At 39.7% G+C, this 21587-nt stretch overlaps 1 protein-coding gene across 4 annotated transcripts in view; it reads right to left on the bottom strand.

Moving 5' to 3' along the window:
- CPEB2 (cytoplasmic polyadenylation element binding protein 2) overlaps positions 1–21587 on the bottom strand; it is a 68349-nt gene that overhangs the window by 32668 nt on the left and 14094 nt on the right. For all 4 annotated transcript variants that reach the window (XM_083630401.1, XM_083630403.1, XM_083630402.1 and 1 more), the window contains exons 3-4: positions 5907–5997; positions 2284–2334 (exon numbers count right to left, since the gene is read on the bottom strand). In XM_083630401.1, the coding sequence (XP_083486527.1) occupies positions 2284–2334; positions 5907–5997 (142 nt within the window). The remainder of the gene's footprint in view (positions 1–2283; positions 2335–5906; positions 5998–21587) is intronic.

The raw sequence follows: 21587 nt of genomic DNA, 5'->3' as shown, positions 1-21587 counted from the left end.
AGGGAATAATTTCCAGCAAAAAGTACTTTTAATCTAGCAGATCTTTTACTACTGAGTGGTATTTTTAATTCTTTATTTCAGCAGCTGTTATCCGCTGCTCAATCTCTAGAAGTTCTGGAATTCCAACATCTAGATTGCACTTTTTGTAAATATTCATCCGATCTGTAAAATGCTTATGCTGGTCTAAAACTACTTTTGGAGAAAATCTTTAAAACCACCATTTTAAACACCATTTGTACAGTTTGAAATACATACTAAGTACTGGACTACCAACCTGCACAATTACCAATAATTAGATTAATATATTCTGCACACACACACTTGTTTGTTTGCGTTTCCAAGGTGATCAAGGTGGTACAAATGGTTTTCCTCCTGTTTCCTCCTCACAATAACCCTGTGAGGTAGGTTAGGGCGTTAGGCTAAGAGATGGTGACTGGCCCAAGGTCACCCAGTGAGCTTCATGGCTGAGTCTCTCAGGTCATAATCCAACATTCTAAGCATTATTTTTTATATTGCCTTAGTTTCTATATTTGTTTTGTGTGTTTTCAAAAGTTGTGGGGTGGGGAAATCCCTTAATAAATAAATATAATATCTAATCTTTACAACATCCTGTAATACCTGATTTTTGCAACATCCTATCAATTCAAGGGATGCGGGGTGGTGCTGTGGTCTAAACCACAGAGCCTAGGGCTTGCAGATCAGAAGGTCGGTGGTTCGAATCCCCGTGACGGGGTGAGCTCCCGTTGCTCGGTCCCAGCTCCTGCCAACCTAGCAGTTCAAAAGCATGTCAAAGTGCAAGTAGATAAATAGGCACCACTCCGGCGGGAAGGTAAATGGCGTTTCCATGCGCTGCTATGGTTCGCCAGAAGTGACTTAGTCCTGCTGGTCACATGACCCGGAAGCTGTACACCGGCTCCCTCGGCCAATAAAGCAAGATGAGAGCTCCAACACCAGAGTCGTCCGCGACTGGACTTAACTGTCAGGGGTCCCTTTACCTTTAACTATCAGTTCAAATATCTCTCCCATTACTGTACTACAGTATGTACTACTGTTAATAATGAAAAAAACAGATCTATGTACAGTGGTACCTCGGGTTACATACGCTACAGGTTACAGACTCTGCTAACCCAGAAATATTACCTTGGGTTAAGAACTTTGCTTCAGGATGAGAACAGAAATCATGCTCTGGTGGCACAGCAGCAGCAGGAGGCCCCATTAGCTAAAGTGGTGCTTCAGGTTAAGAACAGTTTCAGGTTAAGAACGGACCTCTGGAACGAATTAAGTACTTAACCCGAGGTACCACTGTACGCTCCTATGGTCGTGGCAATTCTGATTTGTTTTTGCATTTATATGAAGTATTAAAACTTGAATTCTTCACTATTCATAAATGCAGGCATGGCAAACTATACAGTAGATCATCGAATTCTGTGTTTATAAAACTGCAAATGCCCTCACTCTATTGCCTAACAGCATAATTATATGCATGTTTATTCAGAAGTAAATCCCACTGATTTCATTAGTTCCAAGTAAGACTGCAATCCTATGCACCCAAGGAGTGTTTTAAATCTAAATCCTTTTAGTTGTAAACACAGGAACCAGCTCCTAGGGGCCATGGGGGCTTCAGTCCCCACAATAAAATATCTGAGGGGGCCAGGCCCCCACAAAGTTGATGGGCATTCTCATTCAAATTGTATGTGTACACTGCATCATGTGATAGATTATGTGGGCTGGGGCTTACCCGGGCCCACACAATATTTTATTCAAGTTGGCACCCCTGGTAGCAAACACAATTTGCAGGAAGCATCATTACAGAAAAGCAAACTTATTTCAACCATGTAAAGTAAGTGTGTCAGATGACAGAATCTCAAATGAATTGTCATATATTGGTAGAAAATAAAGCAGATGGAGGAGGAAAAGCATACCTGAAATGCTGGAATTAGTAAATTTGGTTTCTGTTTTTTTATTTTAACGCCAGTAGTTTTATATTGATGTAAGTTTTGTGGGTGCTAGCACAAAATGGCTTCTGTGAGCAGCAAAAATAGAGAAACCAGTACTCCACATTGTCGAGTACTTCCACACACAAAATGCACTGGATACAACGATATATAAACATACTGTAAAATGAGCTACTACTTTTTGGAAGTGGAAGACAGGCATGGTTCTCAAAAAAGCTGGCTATCTTTGATTATTTGTGGATTATTCAGTAACAGAATGCAGCGGTACATAAAAAAATAAGCTTACTACGATAATAGAAAATTAAACTGCTAGAAGACTAGCTCTTACCATTTAACATTAGAAGATTGTCAGTTCCTGGATGTGGGTAATTCAAGCGACCTAAGAACAAATAGTTGTAGGATTTTAGCCATTATATTCAATGGAAAAAAGAAGATGTGCAAAAATACTTAATAAAAATAAAAAAAATCTTATTTATATCCCACTTCTCTGGCTGGGTTTCCCCAGCCACTCTGGGCTGCTCCCAGCAGAACAGTAAACACACGCTAAAACATCAAACATTAAAAACTTCCCTAAACAGAACCGCCTTCAGGTGTCTTCTAAAAGTCAGATAGTTGTTTATTTCCTTGACACAGGGAGAGTGCCACTACCAAGAAGGTTATATACGTGGATACACCCACCCACCATAACTCCATTTTGTTCAAGAGCAGAACCAGCTAATATTTTACTCGATTAGCCAACACCACCCTTGAGCCAACTTAAGTTGAAAGAATGAACTTCTTAACCTTAATTCTCTGGTCACAAGATCTGCAATGTGCTTTGGGATCAGCTCCAAGAGGACAAAGGTTCTCTTTGTTTCAAGAAATCCAGAAATAGTGCCGACTATTCCAAGTCTCCTTTTCCATTCTTACTATGAAAACTTCTACCTAACTGCTTAAACTCCGTCACACTGGAGAAATATCAAGCGGCTCAAATCTCAAACACATCTTCTGACACTACAGCTCAAACAAAATCATTTATTCTGGTATAGCTGGTTTTCATTTACTCCAAACATTTAAATAAATATTTTAAGATAATACAAGTTCCATGAATGTTTTCTGGCTGGTACATTTTAGAATTTAAGTTAGAAAATACTAAAGAGAGAACTCCTATAATAATTGAATTCTGAATATTTAGAACCACATAACAAAAGGTTTTGTATTTTACTAAGAAGTTTTAGTAACATACAACAGCTGCTTTGTTTTGCTATGATATGGAAGACTGGCATATTACCTCAAGCTCTAAATAAATCTGCTATAATCCCCAAATATATACTAATATACCGTAGCTTTTAGAATCACTGCTCTGTCTTCAGGATGACCGATGACAAATCATGAAGGGTCCATTCATGCAGGACTTTGCATACATAATTTAGATCAAGTGAATGTATTAAATACTACTGACTCAAACAGGCATCTAAATACATATGAAAGCAGTAATTTCTGTTTTAAGACAGATTTAATTAAACTCTATATAGATTAGCATCCTTTTTCTCATTTTTAAAAATGCAATACTTTACTGAGTGAAATCAGTGTCCAGGCCATACAAAAGTAAGGTCCTCTCATTTCAGATCAAAAGCCCCCAACGTGATTGCCCAGCTGCATCTTTTATTTTTAATATTCTGATTTGGCAAACCTAGTACCACCTATACTCCAACTATGGACAGCACAGCAATGGCACAATTCCATTTAACCCTGCAATTTTTGCACCTTAATCTTAAATAGTTGTAGATTCAGGTAGCTAGCCGTGTTGGTCTGACGCAGTCGAAATAAATAAATAGAAAATTAATTTTTCCCCAGTAGCACCTTAGAGACCAACTAAGTTTGTTCTGGTTATAAGCTTTCGTGTGCATGCACACTTCTTCAGAAGAGTTCCTCCTTTATTTGCTTCTGTTTAGAGTACAGAACGCTGATCAGAAATGTGCATGCACACAAAAGCTTATACCCATAACAAACTTGGTTGGTCTCCAAGGTGCAACTGGACAATTTTTTAATTTTTAAAAAATAGTTGTAGTTGCCTATGAACTTTCAAGGCAGCTGTACATTTTACTGAGCTAACATAATAGGAGAATGCTGAGCAATGTAATGTGGATATGCTCCAAATAATGCATTATGTTGCCACTCAGCAAATCTTCAGTTTAGGCTCCTAAGGAACAACTTAACAAGAGGTTCTCTGCATAAGCCCCATCAAAATGAACTGGAGCAGGTGCAGCACACAATTCTGCACTCCTCATTCCAGATTTTGTGCATGCATCTCTGGAGCTCCTCATTCAACCATTGCAGAATGACGTTCCCATTACAACTGTAAGCGCTATCAAGACAGCGATGAAAGACACCCCTGGTCAGGCAACAATAGCATTTTGGGAGAAGTTGCTTAAATCACTGTGAACAAAAATAATAGAAAAAGCCCTTTCTGGATCAAAAAATGATTAGCTTTAGTAACTTTAAACTATACCAATGATAGTCCTCATCAAATAATTATTACAGTCGTGCATTTAAGGACTCATCAGACGCCGCAAGGATGGTAGTCAGACAAGGCAGTGGGAGATGGTTGATGAAGGATGGAGCCCACCATCCCTCCTCTGTATACCACATAGGAAACAAGTAGGATATCAATGTAAGGAAGCCCACCCCCCGCCCCCGCCTCCAGTGGAATGGTGGAGACGGGATAGAACTCTTGGTTCCTCCTATGCCACCATCCAGAAAACGAGTAAAAACTTTTGAAACTTTGTGGGCTTATTTACAAGGTTAGATTATTATAGCTATTTAAGGACTTAGTAAGAGATGCAAAACGACAAAAAGGCAACAAGCTGTTACTTCATAGAATTGACATTCTGTTAAATTGCTTTTCTAAATCCTGACAAAATCAAGACCCTGATTAATCCAAGATTTATTTATTTATTCAATCAATCTGTGTTACCCAATTTATTCTTTAAAGTCTGATTTTCAAACATAAATACAATTCTCAATAAAGTAACAGCACCAGCCTGAGCTCAATGGGACTTAATTCCTATTAAGTGTGTTTAGCATTATAGTCAATACATACATTTAGTAGGCTATGGTATGCAAACTTATCTGAGAGTTTGTATCCCAGGAAGTCAATGGTGCTTTCTTATCTGTAGATATGTACAGGATAGTGCTTTAGATGAATTTTAAAAACAAACCCAAACTGGGCAAGACTCAGTCAGAATCTAAATCTGAAACATGCTTATAGTTCTAAATGCTTCATTTTTGATGCTACAAATGTAAACATACAGTGGTACCTCGGGTTACAGATGCTTCAGGTTACAGACTCCGCTAACCCAGAAATAGTACCTCGGGTTAAGAACTTTGCTTCAGGATGAGAACAGAAATCGCATGGTGGCAGCGTGGCGGCAGCTAAAGTGGTGCTTCAGGTTAAGAACAGTTTCAGGTTAAGAATGGACCTCCGGAACGAATTAAGTACTTAACCTGAGGTACCACTGTATTGTCAAAAGAATAAACCACAGAACCAAGGAGACTAATTTGCTTGGGCACCCAGGGCCCCCGGGAGTTGGCACCTATGGTTCCCAATATGCTTCATTCTTCTGCTCACCAAGAAGAAATTGATTTAATTGGATATTTGCCTGCAGCATTTCCTCATTTCAGCAGGGAAGAGAACATGTGATACTTGGATGATGGGTGGTATACAAATTTAATAAAATAATAATATTTTTTAAAAGCCCAAAGCTCTCTCCGTATCTTTTCCAGGAGAGAACTGTGGAAAAGGGCATAACTTCCAACAATCACATCTGAATAGGACCTATCTTGCTTTATTCAGTGTAAGCATATGATTAAACACCAATGCAACATTACTTTTTTCAAGTAAGGAAAAATACAGTAATGGTGAAAGAGCTCTCCTACAGACTGAAACATTAACCTACAGAAGTAACATACCTTTAAGAGGATCATGTTCAGCCCTCATTATATCAATGAGTGAATTTTCCAAGGAATGCATATTCAGACTGTCATACATTCTGTTTCGATCCTAGAAAAGAACAAATACATAGCATTAAAGCTAAAAAAAAAAAAAAAGGAGAAAAGGACAGTATTTCTAGAATAAATGAAAGTGTGCTATTGTTATCATAGTCCTCATTTAGCTTTGCAATAAAGGTCTCTGCATAAAATTTCCTTCCAACTGTTGGTACAACAGGACACAGATGTTTCTCATAGACATTTTTATAAATCAGTTTTTAAAAACTTACTTTTACTATAAACTAGAGGAAATGAAATATTCTATTGTCAGTGCTTTTCCTCACAGATTGACCCATCAACCTAGTCATGCTTACTTTGAAACAACTTCCACTGAAGGACCAGTAAGTTTGGCTTACACACAAGTGTATTTAGCATTAACTATATTTAGCATCTAACTAAACAGCTCAGATGCTATTTGGGAATTAGAAGCGTGTGTCTTCTGAAATACAGATTGTTATAGAAATATGTTTGAACAACAAATAAAATCAAATCTATAAAGGTTAGGTTGGCGAGAAGCAACCTGCTTGGTTTATATGTCAGTTCAACTAGATCTGGTGCTTTTCCTTTGCAAACACCATATATTTATAAATGATCAGAATATTTAGAAAGAAAGAGCCTCTCTCTCTGGACCCAGGGTTGTAATGTTACAGGGAACATTCAGGAGACAATCACAGGAGGACACCTAGATTTGACCAGAACCATCTAAGTAAAACTGGTAGGGGAATTATGGCACAATCATTATTTATTTCCGAGAAGTGCTTACTGTCCCAAGGAAGAATTAAAAATCAGACTGTTTCTGGTGCTCCTGCTAATATATTTCTCCTCATACAAACAACTCTAGGCATGACACTAAGGTGAACGGGTAGGAAACAGAGAATGAAGAAATCTATCCCATTTCCTTGTAAAGCCTGGAGCAAAATAATGCACGTGCAGATTGTTCTGGCACTTTGTTTCCCTGGCCAGCAAATATTTTTTCTGAGACACTTCAAGACACTTCAAGTAGGCCATCATCTCAACCTTTACCCTCTAATGATTTCTTTGCTACAGATGCAGCTTCCTTCACATCTAATCTGCCTACTAGTATGGCATACCACACTGCTCTAAACTATACTATCAGGTTATATTTAATCTGACAATCAGCCATCACCTTGAAATGAAACCAACACTATGAATGCACACACTGCCTTTAACATTGTTAACAATGCTACTGATGTTTTTGATTATCAAAAGGTTTACAGCAGAAAATGTCACTAATTGAGTCATTTGGTTTGTTTAAAAAATGTTTTATTCAGTATTTCTTAACAGAAAGATAAAGCAGCTTATAGTCTAAAATAGTACAGAGACTGAAGCACCTTCTCTGAAGGTCTCAGTTGGAGGAGGGGAGAAGGGATTAATTCCTCCACTTTGGCTATGAGTACCTTCACACACAATGGGTTTTATCTAATTAAGTCAGAGATGATCCTCTACAACTGTTTGGTTGGTTTTGATCCATGACAGGGCCCTTTCCTTGGTGGTTCCCATGTTTTGAATGAGATGTATCTGTTTCCATCATACAGACTTTCAGGAGGAATTTGAAAACATTTCTGTTTACCCACCCAGACATTTGATGGCCGAAAGACACCACTCTTGGCAACCCTGAGATCACTGGATGAGAAAGTATTTAACCATTTTACTATTCTTTTAAATGTAACTTTTTTAGATGTTAATTAACTATGTTAATGGAGCTCGCTGGGGATCCTTCCCCAATAGGGCCACAATTTTGATGCAGGCACTAAGTGAAACCTTCTGAGTATGCATCTATTTTGCTTAAGAAATCTTTAAGAGTGTGAGGTTTTGGTCAGGAAGTCCGTATACTTTGGAACAAATATTTGATTTGTTTCATTGTACAGTAATTAGCTTTTGTGGTACCAATTTTTGCAACAATCACCAATCCTTCTTTATCCAGAAGATAGTGTGTAAATGATACTTGTAATCTATGAAACTGATCACCATAAGTTCCCAAGGACTGGAGCAGGAACAAAAAAAGGGGTAACATCATGTTTGACTACTGTTCTTCCTGGCCACCATTCCAACCAGGAGCCATGTTTCATCTGGCCTATGTGAGAAGTCCCTTCCCCTATGTGATTTCCAATGGAAGCACATTGAAGAACATAAGAATACAATAATATATACTGAAGAATATAAGAATATAAGAATAGCAGTAGCAGGAATATTACACAGCTGTGGAGAGACTTTACTATGACCCCACATTAGCTCTCTTTGTTACAGTAACACTATAATATGAGCTATTAACTCTTGCTAATGTAACTAATATGCCCCAGAGATTGTTTGATTGGAGGCTACGCATCTTTAAATAAATATTACTTCAATCCTAAAAAACCCTTCAATTTACCATCTATTTCCATAATATGTTACATTAGACAGTGAAAAAGGACCATCCTAAAATGATGGAACTGGAAAAATAAACATGGAGGCCACTTGCAGAAAATGGAATAGTATAAGCAGCAACCCAATAGTGGTGGTAAGGGATTGCTGTCTAATTTAACTCTTGAACACAATAGCGTAGTTTTCCAGGAATGTAAATTTAGATTTTTCACATGATGAGAAAGAAAAATTAAGGATTGCATACATGTAGTTTTTCCTTTATGGTTGAATGTCTAATTTCTACTTAAAAAACCAGACTCACACTTTAAAACATAGCCTAATTAGATTTGTTCATGATACATCAGTTTAACATTCTGTATTATTATACAGAGGGTCAACACCCACATACTCATCTAAATATTTACTGTTTATGCGATTCAAACAAAGCAAAATAGCATCTGATCTGATAAGACTTCAAGGAAACCAGCTTGACTTGTAGCTCAAAACTGTCACTACAGCTCAAGTTGGTTAGTAATCATCTTGCAGGAAATGCACACCATTCTGTAGAGTACAATATAGTAAACCTTCCTTCGCCACTACTTTTAAAATTATTGTCTGGTTTTAATTTTTCAGGCATGCTATTTTGCGCTCTATAATTTACTTCCATGCAATACAATCCCATCCTTATTTCTAAAGAGAATCATCTGAACAAGAGTCCAATAATGGACTCAAGAGAACATGAAGCTGCAGCACTGCTGAAGCTAAGCAAATCTAAACATTGCAGCCCCATGTAAGAGAATTCCAGGAGTATATAAATTATTCTTAAAATTGTATTATTGCATGCTACCCAGTTTCTTCTCTTGCAGCTACCCATTAAATATGTATTATAGTGGCCTCTACAGTACTGACAAGTCAGGGAAAGGGGAGCTATGATTTTAAGCCTATATATCACATCTGTGTATCACCTCCAATTTCTCAGATGCTTCATCGTAATGAAGGCAAATTTCTTGCCATAGGAACCCGCTTTTCTTTGTTTTAAAGCAGACATGGAGAAACATGTGGCCCTCCAGATGTTTTTCTACTCCAACTGCCATTAGCTCAAGCCAGCAGAGCCGATGATCGGAAATGATGGGAGTTGTAGTGCAGGAACATCTGGAGGGCCATAGGTTTCCCATCCCCAACTTAAAGCAACATATACATTGACTGCCATATAATAATACAATACTGAACAGTGTCGGTACTAAATATGAGCATAATTGTAACTTGTGCTGGTTTATCCTAGTTTATTGAAAAGGGTGTGGGATCATTGCCTCTTGGGAAAAAACATTACTCCAACTATTAGCTTTTCTAATCTTGGCTGCCCTTTTATTCCTAAAGCATTTACTTAGAATTAAATCCCTATGGATTGACTTTAGCTGTAGTAGCACAAAAAACATGAAAGATTCCAAGTATCTAAAGCAGCAATCTGCACATTGCAAAACATCCAATACTGCCCAGCACTGGCAAACAACTACACATTATGGTCCACAACAATTCACTTTTTCAGTCTAAAAGACTTTTAAAAACCAGTTCACAAGTTTTCCAAAAATTTAGATTTACAGCACAGACTAGCCCATTAAAGTATTAGTAGTGTGCTTCCAAAGCTCCTTTGTGACAGTTGTGGGGGGTTGGAGAGTGTGTGTGTGTGTGTGTGTGTGTGAGAGAGAGAGAGAGAGAGAGAGAGAGAGAGAGGGAACTGTAGGTGTTTTGCATGAATTATTTTAATGGTATAATTCATGTTTATGTTTTTAGATGTGTCATAAGAAACTTGGAGACCTTTGGGTAACAAGTGACTACCAAATCTAAGAAATAAAACAACAACAACCATTATCACAAAACTTTGAATCTGAGTTTGACCTGAGTGTCCAATGCACTGTAGAACCTGAAGGACAAAACATGCACAAATATGTATAGTCAGTAGGGTTCCTCCAATCAATGTTGTAATTTGAAGGTTGTAATCTAATACTCACTTACTAGGAAGGAAATTGCACTAGAACTTACCCTTGGGTAAAAATGCTTAGGATTGCACTGTATGTTAGCTAATGTCCAAATACTGGAGGACCCACTGAACAAACCTACAACCGTGTCCAACAATGTTCATGTGAATGTAAGAAATTTATGCAGGGATTCTGCACTTGCAACAGACGTTTTAATAGCAAGAGTACACAACACTATTTTCTCCCAAAGGAGCAACATGTTCAATGAGGTTACAAGAAGCTATCCTTGAGCACTCCTTGGTTCTGCTGCCTACAGTGCTAGACAGTGTTACCAGGGAACAGCAACAGAGGGACCTTACTCCTGCAACATTCACATGAATAAACAATGAAGGAGCCAGAACAGAATGTTACTCTTCTCTTTAAGGAGCATTCTGTACCCTTGTTTCTTCCTCATTTTAATTCTTCACTCAGTGTAAACAGTACAGAAATTAAATAACTGCAAGTGCTTAAAGCACATTTGTTAATCTGAAGTTTCCTCAAATATGACCTAAGTGCTTGGGACATTTGCAGGCATCTAGCCACTCTCCTTCTTAAACGAGCAATGCAAAGAAATAGAGGAAAACAACAGAATGGGAAGAACCAGAGATCTGTTCAAGAAAATCGGAGAAATGAAAGGAACATTTCGTACAAAGATTACCATAATAAAGGACAAAAGTGGTAAGGACCTAACAGAAGCAGAAGACATCAAGAAGAGGTGGCAAGAATACACAGAGGAATTATACCAGAAAGATATGGATGGCTCGTACACCCCAGTAGTGTGGTTGCTGACCTTGAGCCAGACATCCTGGAGAGTGAAGTCAAATGGGCCTTAGAAAGCACTGCAAATAACAAGGCCAGTGGAAGTGATGGTATTCCAGCTGAACTATTTAAAATTTTAAAAGATGATGCTGTTAAGGTGCTACACTCAATATGCCAGCAAGTTTGGAAAACTCAGCAGTGGCCAGAGGATTGGAGAAGATCAGTCTACATCCCAATCCCAAAGAAGGGCAGTGCCAAAGAATGCTCCAACTACCGCACAATTGCACTCATTTCACACGCTAGCAAGGTTATGCTTAAAATTCTACAAGGAAGGCTCAAGCAGTATGTGGACCGAGAACTTCCAGAAGTGCAAGCTGGATTTAGAAGAGGCAGAGGAACCAGAGACCAAATTGCAAACATGTGCTGGATTATGGAGAAAGCTAGAGAGTTCCAGAAAGACATCTACTTCTGCTTCATTGACTATGCAAAAGCCTTTGACTGTGTCGACCACAGCAAACTATGGCAAGTTCTTAAAGAAATGGGAGTGCCTGATCACTTCATCTGTCTCCTGAGAAATCTCTACGTGGGACAAGAAGCTACAGTTAGAACTGGATACGGAACAACTGATTGGTTCAAAATTGGGAAAGGAGTACGACAAGGCTGCATATTGTCTCCCTGCTTATTTAACTTATATGCAAAATTCATCATGCGAAAGGCTGGGCTGGATGAATCCCTAGCCGGAATTAAGATTGCTGGAAGAAATATCAACAACCTCAGATATGCAGATGACACAACCTTGATGGCAGAAAGTGAGGAGGAATTAAAGAACCTCTTAATGAGGGTGAAAAAAAGAGAGCGCAAAATATGGTCTGAAGCTCAACATCAAAAAAACAAAGATCATGGCCACTGGTCCCATCACCTCCTGGCAAATAGAAGGGGAAGAAATGGAGGCAGTGATAGATTTTACTTTCTTGGGCTCCATGATCACTGCAGATGGTGACAGCAGCCATGAAATTAAGACACCTGCTTCTTGGGAGAAAAGCAATGACAAACCTAGACAGCATCTTAAAAAGTAGAGACATCACCTTGCCAACAAAGGTCCGTATAGTAAAAGCTATGGTTTTCCCAGTAGTGATGTATGGAAGTGAAAGCTGGACCATAAAGAAGGCTGATCGCGAAGAATTGATGCTTTTGAATTATGGTGCTGGAGGAGACTCTTGAGAGTCCCATGGACTGCAAGAAGAACAAACCTATCCATTCTTAAGGAAATCAGCCTGAGTGCTCACTGGAAGGACAGATCGTGAAGCTCAGACTCCAATACTTTGGCCACCTCATGAGAAGAGAAGACTCCCTGGAAAAGACCCTGATGTTGGGAAAGATGGAGGGCACAAGGAGAAGGGGACGGCAGAGGACGAGATGGTTGGACAGTGTTCTCGAAGCTAGCAGCATGAGTTTGACCAAACTGCGGGAGGCAGTGGAAGACAGAAGTGCCTGGCGTGCTCTGGTCCATGGGGTCACGAAGAGTCGGACACGACTAAACAACAACAAAAAGCCACTCTCCTACAGTGTAAATCCTAAGCATGTTCACACAATAGAAGGTCCAATACTTTCTCTCTCTCTCTCTCTCTCTCTCTCTCTCTCTCTCTCTCTCTCGATATATAAAACACCCCACAAACTTATATAGTGGTACATTATGTTACGAACTTAATTCGTTCCAGAGGTCCATTCTTAACCTGAAACGATTCTTAACCTGAAGTACCACTTTAGCTAATGGGGCCTCCTGCTGCCGCCACCAGTGTGCAATTTCTGTTCTCAGTCTGGGGCAAAGTTCTTAACCCGAGGTACTACTTCCGGGTTAGCGGAGTTTGTAACCCGAGGTGTTTGTAACCCAAGGTACGACTATAATTTATTAACTACATCTTTAAACAATGGCAAAAAACAAATGTCAGCATCAAATGCATCTTAGACCAGGGATCATTTCAAGGCCAGGCAATCACTACTAAGAAGGTCCATTCTGTGCCACCATGCTACATCCTGTGTCTGGTGATGTAGCCATGAAAAATGCATCTCCTGTTGATCTTAACACATGGATAAGCCCATGAGGGAGAAATTATTCACATATTCAGGCCACAAGTCATTTATGGTTTCATATATCTACACCATCACCTTGGATTGGGATTGGAAATGTATAGGCAGCCACCACAGGTTCTTCAGGACTAGTGCTATATTGTCCTAACCTGGTGTACCTAGTTAACTTCCTAGCAGCTGCGTTCTACAGCTTCCCAAACAGCTCCTCAAAAAAAATTTGCAGCAATCAAAGTAGAATGTTATCAGAGCAAGTGTTAACATGGGAATGGAGCTGGGGAACCATGCAGAACTTTTATGAAATTTTACAATTATAGCAAAGTATGTATCTCAAATATAAAACCACTAAACAAACAAAGCAAAAATAATAATCTGGGTCAATATAGGTTTTTTTAAAATCCCCCAAAATACATGAAATCAATTACAGAGAAACTGTTGCGGACTGACAATAATGTCAATACTAGGTTATACTTACTCAACTTTGTTATCTGTCAGGTAGAAGACAACCATGTTCCTTCATGTTTGCAAAAACAGTAAAATCATGCCAAGCTGCCAAAAACAAGTCATGTCCACATTGACTCCATTTCCACATCCACTTAAACTTATGTATCAATTTCTCAAGTAATGCTGCCTCTTTAGACCTTTTGGTAGCAAGAATCTATAGTTGTGGTTCGAGGACCCGACCCCGCAGTGTGGAAAGAAATACACAAGGACACGTTATATAAGGTTAATGGGCAAGGAAAGGCCACAACTTTATTGATTACAGCAGTGAAAAGGTATTGGCTTAGGCATTGGATCTCTCAAGCAAATGGGTTTATTCACCAGTAGGTGGAGCCTGTTGATGCTAATCCAACTATAGGCTCTCCCCTGATGTCACCGGGGGTCGTGCCATGGCCTCCCGCCAAGCAGGCATCAGACAGAAATACACGACCGCCAGATTCCTTTAACGGAATACCCCTAAATTGAAGGCATAGGCGATGGCCACACCTAGCTCTTCGACACACCACAACACATTATTCCAATGCCTAACCTACCCACCAATACCATACCACAAAAGTTGTGACGATTGCTACGAGGTAGGCGAAAAAACCAAAAAGCCTAATGCCAAATGGAAAAACTCCTACCAGGCCCCCTAGACAACCAGGGCGACCAACCTAAGGTCCATAGCAAGGCCAATGACCTAAGCCCTAACTCAAAGGGAGTGGAGGGTGGGTGACTCGCGGTGAGATGACGAAGAATGAGGCCGGGGAGAGGCTGGCACCGCAGCAAAAGGCTGCTAAGCACGCCCCCTCCCAGGCACCTGGTTGGGTGCCTGCCGAGGGGGCGTGGGCGCCAGCCAGGTGAGGTGGAGGCAGGGGGCTAATGCCCCCTGCTAGGGGCGGTGCTCGGCTCCCGCCCACAACCACTCCCCTCTCTTGCAGGGAGGAGAGTCCTTACTGCACAGAAGTCACACCAGGCCCATGCCACCAACACTGACTGCAGATAACAAACTGTTTATTAGTTTGCTACTTTTCATATTTCTATGATGACCTAGAAATAAATTTAAAAGAGCCAGTTGCAGCGAGTTTTTTGCAGCCTGTCTTGTAATGGCTCTAATTTCACAAAAACTCACTGGCAAAATTCCCAAACTCTGTGGCTTCCCCACCACATATGAAGGTAAGTTTCAATTACCTGAACTCTCTCCAACACAATGGAGAGGATTTATGGTTGATATGACATACTTCTGTGGAATAAGATAGCAGTTATGAATTAGTTTTAATAATGATCTCTTAATCAGAGTTATTGATTTGAAAGGTTTATCCCAAAGTGAGATCAGTTGTCCATCATCTATTTCTACTTAACTATTTTCTTTTCAGCACATACAAAGACCATCTACTGCACCTTCCTCGTGGTTTATCAGTAACCTATACATGTTTGGGGCCACACCCGTCTTACTACTCACAGTCTCCAGCAAACAAAGTAAGCCTTCTATAGGCAACATGATAAATCTCAGGCTTCAACAAAAAAAGAGCACAGCTGAACCCAAGAGAACCATGATAGTAATGTGGCTCTAAAATTCTCTCTAACCATGTGTTCAGTAATTAGTGTTCTGCATAAAGAAATTGGAGAACTAATACAACCACTTAGCACACCATACCTCAGACTCAAAAGCTCTGTGTCTATTGAAGAAAGAGGGATGAAAGACTAACAGCAACAATGGAGACACGGCTGGCATTAAAATAGACATGTTAGATTCCCAAACCTTAACCTTTGCCAGCATCACACAATTGTTGAGCCAATGGAAGGACCTAAATTTAATCTTTAAGAAGAGAAAATACACCTAAGAACACAACCTAGGAGTACCAAATAGTCTTCACCTTGTGCCAAAATGACTGTGAAGGTGAGACTGGCACCAGGAAAGCCTCTCAGGGGACAGCTGATATGCTACTAACAAGAAGGCCCTTCTCCTGGTAGCTACCATTTGGCAAGGGTATTAGGAGTAGAGACCCTGAAGAGTAGGGATAGGGGAGAAATTAGATATCATTTACATTTAAAGGTGAACCTGCCCAATGTTCACTTCTGAAACAATATAAGAACCAAATGCAGCTATCATTCGAAATTTGCACTTATCTGAATTTTGCAGTGCAACTCTCCAACCAATGTTTATAAAACTGCCTGTATCAGTGGAAAGTGTTCATAAAAATGAATATATTTATGAAAATAACATACAAAATATTAGGGGGAATTCTTGCAAAATGTGTAGTCAAAACTGTACAATAAACATGTAATTATTAGAAGAAATTTGTACTAAAATGCTGATAAATTTTCATTATTAATATTTCTAATCCACGAATTGCTGCAGAAATTTGGAAAACTAAAATTAGAAAAATCAGAAACTGAGAACACCAAAGTTGAAAGGTATGCTCATCCCTAAAGAAGACTATCTCAAAATGTGGGTGGATATAACTGGGAGAAGATTATTTTAAGATGTCCTGGTCCTAAGCCAATTGAGGGCATTTAAGGTTAAAACCAAGAGTCAGAAAAGAGACTGGGACCTCATCTGCACTATACATTTAATGCAGTATCATATCATTTTAAATAGTTGTTGCGTTTTCCCAAAGAATCCTGGGAACTGTAGTTTAAGGATTGAGAGTTGTTAGAAGACCCCTGGTTTGACAGCCAATCCCTCTTCCCTGGGAATTGTAGTTCTGTAGGGAAAAAGGTCTCTCCTAACAACTCTCTCTCTGCATCTTTAACAAATGACAGTTCCCAGGATTCTTTGGGAGAAGCCATGATTGTTTAAAGTATTATGATGCTGCTTTTAATGTATACAGTTCTACCTCCGGTTACGAACTTAATCCATTCCGGAGGTCTGTTCTTAAGCCGAAACCGTACTTAACAGGAGGTGCGCTTTCGCTAATGGGGCCTCCCACTGCTGCTGCACCGCCGGTGTGCGACTTCTGCTAGCATCCCAGGGCAAAGCTCACCACAAGGGGCAACTACTTCCGGGTTAGCAGAGCTCATTACCTGAAGCATTCTTTAGGAGGACGGGATGTAACACGAGGTTCCACTGTAGTGCAGATGAGGCCTGTCAGCCAGTGTAGCTGATAAGACACCAGCATACTGTTACTGAATCATCTATACCCAGGTCACTATCTTGCAGCCCAACTGTACTTTCTGGATTTTTTTTTTAAAGAGCCTGCATACACAGTGTTAAAATAATCCTGAGTATGTTTATGTGACATTCTTGGGCAAAATGGTACCTATGAGGAGTACCTCTGGCACCTGCCATGCTTCTGAACCCATATATATATTCTCACTGTCCCCAACATTATGTGCTGGTAAGGACAGGTTACCTTTGCTTCCCTTGAGAAGTATGCAACAATGAAGGAGGAAACTGGAAGAGCAGCACTCTTTTTAACTGCCCAGAGTGGCTGGGGCAACCCAGCCAGATGAGCGGAATATAAATAATAAAATTATTATTATTTCAGCTCTGTGCTCCTCATGGATTGGGTCAGCAGCTGAAATGCTGATCTAAGCTTTGAAAAGCACATTGAGTTGAAATGAAGTGGGAAAGAACATTACCCTTCCAACTTTGTCTTTCATCTTTCTATACTTTTCAAGGCTCAGACTGCAACCTGAGCAGCTGAATAAAAAGCAAAGTGGTCAAGAAGGTGGGAAGGGAAGGATAGCTGAATCAGAGCAAATGTCAATTCGAGTTTTCCATGGATTGAAGTTTGCTCTGACAGAGCTTTAAAGAGCAGGTTTTCATGGTGGAGGGAGAGGTGCTTGGACACAGAGCTTTAAATTGCAGACCGTGTCTGTAAGGAATGGAGGAAAAGTGTGGAAAAGTGCACAAGAGAAACAGACAGACAGATGTAACACCCACATACGGAAGCTGGATCCAGTGAAATGGATACCATTGGAACTGACTAAATTTTCAGTTTCCCCCACCTCTTTCAAATCACAGATCCCAGCTGTCTTCATTGACTAAACTGTAAAAATAACAGGATTTAGTTCCCAACACGACACAGATCCATATAGATTCTCAAAAAATTTCAAAGGATCCAGTCAAACTACCATCAAATTGCAGTTCACATCTGTGTGCTGTGATTTGTTGCTGATTTTATTGGCGTACTGTGTAAAAAAATATGAAGATCCATGAGGATCTGTACCTTGAATCAATATTTCAGGGTGCTAACAAGCACTGCGTCTGATTTTTTACCATGCAGTCTACCACTGCAAAGTTTAATTTAACATAAGGACCCCATATAACATAATGCAAATTCAAAAGGATCCATTTTAATCCTATAATGAATGTGTCCACAGATCCCAAAAATGTTTGTGACCTCTGTATTGTTGAAGCAGGAGGTTTAACAGGGTCTGGATAAGTGGTGTCAGGCCATCTCCTCCCAGATATGCTTGCTGTTGGTGTATCAGCCAAGGTACTCTAAACCTTGGAAGTCTCTTGACACAAATGATGCAAGCTTTCCTGGATGCCTACATCGCTACCTGAATAAAGTGTGCTCTAAATTAAAAAGGTTATACCACAATTCTCTTTGCTGCAATACATTAATATGTAATTCCTTCTGAAACTTGCACACACAGTTGTTCAGAACCTCTGATTACCTCCAAGTGATTTCCAAACAAGAAAAAGAGCTATCAGTAAGGTCAGAATAATGCAAAATAAGAATATGTATTTCCTGGATACAAAACTAACACAGAGAAAAAACAACAGAAGTTGTTACTCAAGTCTAATATTTTGCTTTTTGGAACCACAGATTTCGATGTGTTTGCTGTTCAAAAGCTGTAACAAATAATTGAGCAAGGGTCATAGGCCCTGACAGCTTTACCACTTAATCATAATTGACTATATGAGCTTTACAATGTATGTTAGCAATGATAAAGAAACAATAAAATAGCTACATGTTAAAGTGGCAAAGTATTAAAAAGCTGCATATTAAAAGCTGGAAGACTATGGGGAAACTACTTTAAGATACAGCAGTTGCAGCTTGAAAAAATCCGTCAGATTTCTAGTGCAAGATATGGAAACTGCTAGTTCAATCTATCTTGGATTCAGTTTTGCTGAAACGAACCTGTAATCTCTGCATATGTTATTAACAATGTAGTATTTATAGCTCTCTATAATGCATTTTCCTCAAATGCTGGCATTTCTAAGTTGCAAATGGGTTAAAATTCACATATTGAACTACTTAGGGTAAGGTTTCTGGAGCGAAATTAACATATTTGCCCAATACAATCTCTAAAAAAAAATTTTACTTGTTCATGGGATATCCAAGATGGATCACAATGGTCACTGAGCCAGTCTAATAAAAATACCAGTTTGGATTATTTGTAATGCAACTGTAGGCTTAGCACTACAATCCTTTTTCCTAATCATAAAATAATTTTCTGCTTCACCTTTCAGCTTTTTGCTACATCTGATACATTTTAATGATATCTGTGAATCTCATAGTCTTATCTGGGATAAAAATCAACAGGTTTCTAAAAAAGCTCCCTTTTGGTTAAATTCATAATGATTTCATTATCATTTATATGAGAATTCCTTGCTTCAAGGTAATGCCCAGTGAAGGAAATAAATAATCCTAACTTCACCTATACACAGGTGATGGTGGGGAGGTCTAAACTGACAGTCACAGACCAGAAGATAAAAAATAGCACAATGAAAATGTAAAGTTTGCATGTTGCAGCTGGGATAGCAACAGCAAATTCCATGTTGGGAATGATTAAGGGGACTGAAAAGAAAATTGCTAGTCTCTCCCTCTCAAGGAGGACAACATAGAACAGAAGAAGGTACATAAAAGGACAACAAGAATGATAAAGGTAATGAAACATCTTCTCTATGAGGAAAGGCAAAAGTATTTGGAACTATTTAGCATAGTAAAAGATTTACTGAGGAAGGAATATGGCAGAAGTTTATAAAATTATACACAATCTGGACAGAGTGAAGAAACACTGGCTCCATTCAGATGTCATGCTAAGTCATGGTTCAAGGTGACGTGAGTGAGCCTACTCTCTTCCCACGTTTTGTGTTTGCCTTTGTTTCCCAAACAATAACTAAAAGCCAAAGTGGAAAGTTCTGAACTCCTTCTCTTGGTCATGTGGGTTGAAGCAGAGTGAATAGGCCTGGGCAGTGTTAGAAACTCAGATACATAATCTCAGTGCCAAATAGCTCCTTAAACCAAGGTTAGTCAGCAAAACAAAATGTCTAGGGGTAAGATGGCTCTAAAGTCTTATATGATGGACTATGACTGATTATCAATTACCGTATTTTTCGACCTATAGGACACACTTTTTCCCCTCCAAAAATGAAAGGGAAATGTGTGTGCGTCCTATGGGGCAAATGCAGACTTTCGCTGAAGCCTGGAGAGCGAGAGGGGTCGGTGCGCACCGACCCCTCTCGCTCTCCAGGCTTCAGGAGAGCCGCAACGCCAGCCCCACAAGGTCGGGGGACAGCAGGGAGGCGGAACGCCACCATCCCGCTGTCTCCCGATGTGGTTTGGAGGCTGACGGCGGGGAGACGCGTGCTTCTCCCCGCCGCCAGCCCCGCAAGCTCCGGGGACAGCTGGGAGGTGCAGCGCGTCTTCCCGCTGTCCCCGGACCTGGTCTGAAGCGCCTGGGGGGGAAATAAAATTTTATTTCTTTATTTCCCCCCCCAAAAAACTTGGTGCGTCCTATGGGCCGGTGCATCCTATGGGGCGAAAAATACGGTAAATATCTGGCTAGTTCAGATGACAACCTTGAGCTAGGTTAAGAACTTTGAGAACTTAAAGTCACACGATCCAGGGAGAGTACACATATGTATTAGCCTATTCCTACCTCTTTTTCGTAATGGTGACTGCTCCTGCCCAGGCTGCACAGAAAAAGCATTTTGGTTCCTGAAATTATTTTCAATTGTACAGATAAAATATAACTGATAGAATTGTACAGGATGTGGTATTAGTGTGTGAAAACAGTCCAATGAACCTCAGGCATGCACTTCCAGATGGTGGAGATGTCAGGCACCATCCAGGCATCTTCATTTGGTCACAAGTGTCAAAAACCAGGTGCAAAATGTGCCTGGCTAATTCCGAACACTGGGCCTGGAAGGAGGTCAGGTGCATTCATGCAACACTAAGCCATTCACTTTCTCCCTGTTTCACAATGCTGCAACTCCAGTTCTTATATTCTTAATTACCCTCATCCAAATAAGATATTTAAATTGATAGACAAGACCACCAGACCTTGATTTTCTTAAGAGTCTGCAGTTATTCTTAATTACATTAATATACTGTATATCCTTCTTAAGAATTCACCAAGATATTTTACAGACCTTTCAGTCCATTCTAACTTCCCTAGAAAGAACTTATTTAAAGTTGAAAGCTATTACTCTGGTTTTTGATATTATCTTGTTTTAATCCAAGTTATATTCAAATAGTTTACTGTCTTTAAAAAACCTCAAATGTGGAACTGATGTTCCCTTACCAAAAAATATGCGACCTGCTGTCACACAGGACCTTGGTATCCTACTTCCACCATTTCTCTAAGTCAGACTGTCATGTATCTCCCACTAATTCTACTCACATGAAAAAAGGTACTTAAGAAGCCTACCAGGGATATGTGACAAATTTGACAAAATGACTATGGCTCTCATTGGTCAGAAAGATCCAAAGGTCACTCTCTTCAGGGAGAGGGGAGAGGAGAGAGATTATTTAAAAACTGAGCTGCTCTTGCAACTTTTGTCCCTCTCATAATCAGGAATCCAGGCTGGCTCTTCCATATCACCAGGAAGCTAACCAGCCTCACTGCCTATGTGTAAGTAGACTGAGATCATTGTGCTATTAGCAATTAGAATAAAAGTAATCAGGTGTTAGAGCCTTCCGGCTCTTTTTAATATTTC

This window comes from Podarcis filfolensis, assembly GCF_964270895.1.
Source record: "Podarcis filfolensis genome assembly, chromosome: 9".
Taxonomy (NCBI): domain Eukaryota; kingdom Metazoa; phylum Chordata; class Lepidosauria; order Squamata; family Lacertidae; genus Podarcis; species Podarcis filfolensis.
This window is presented reverse-complemented; position numbering and strand designations above follow the sequence as displayed.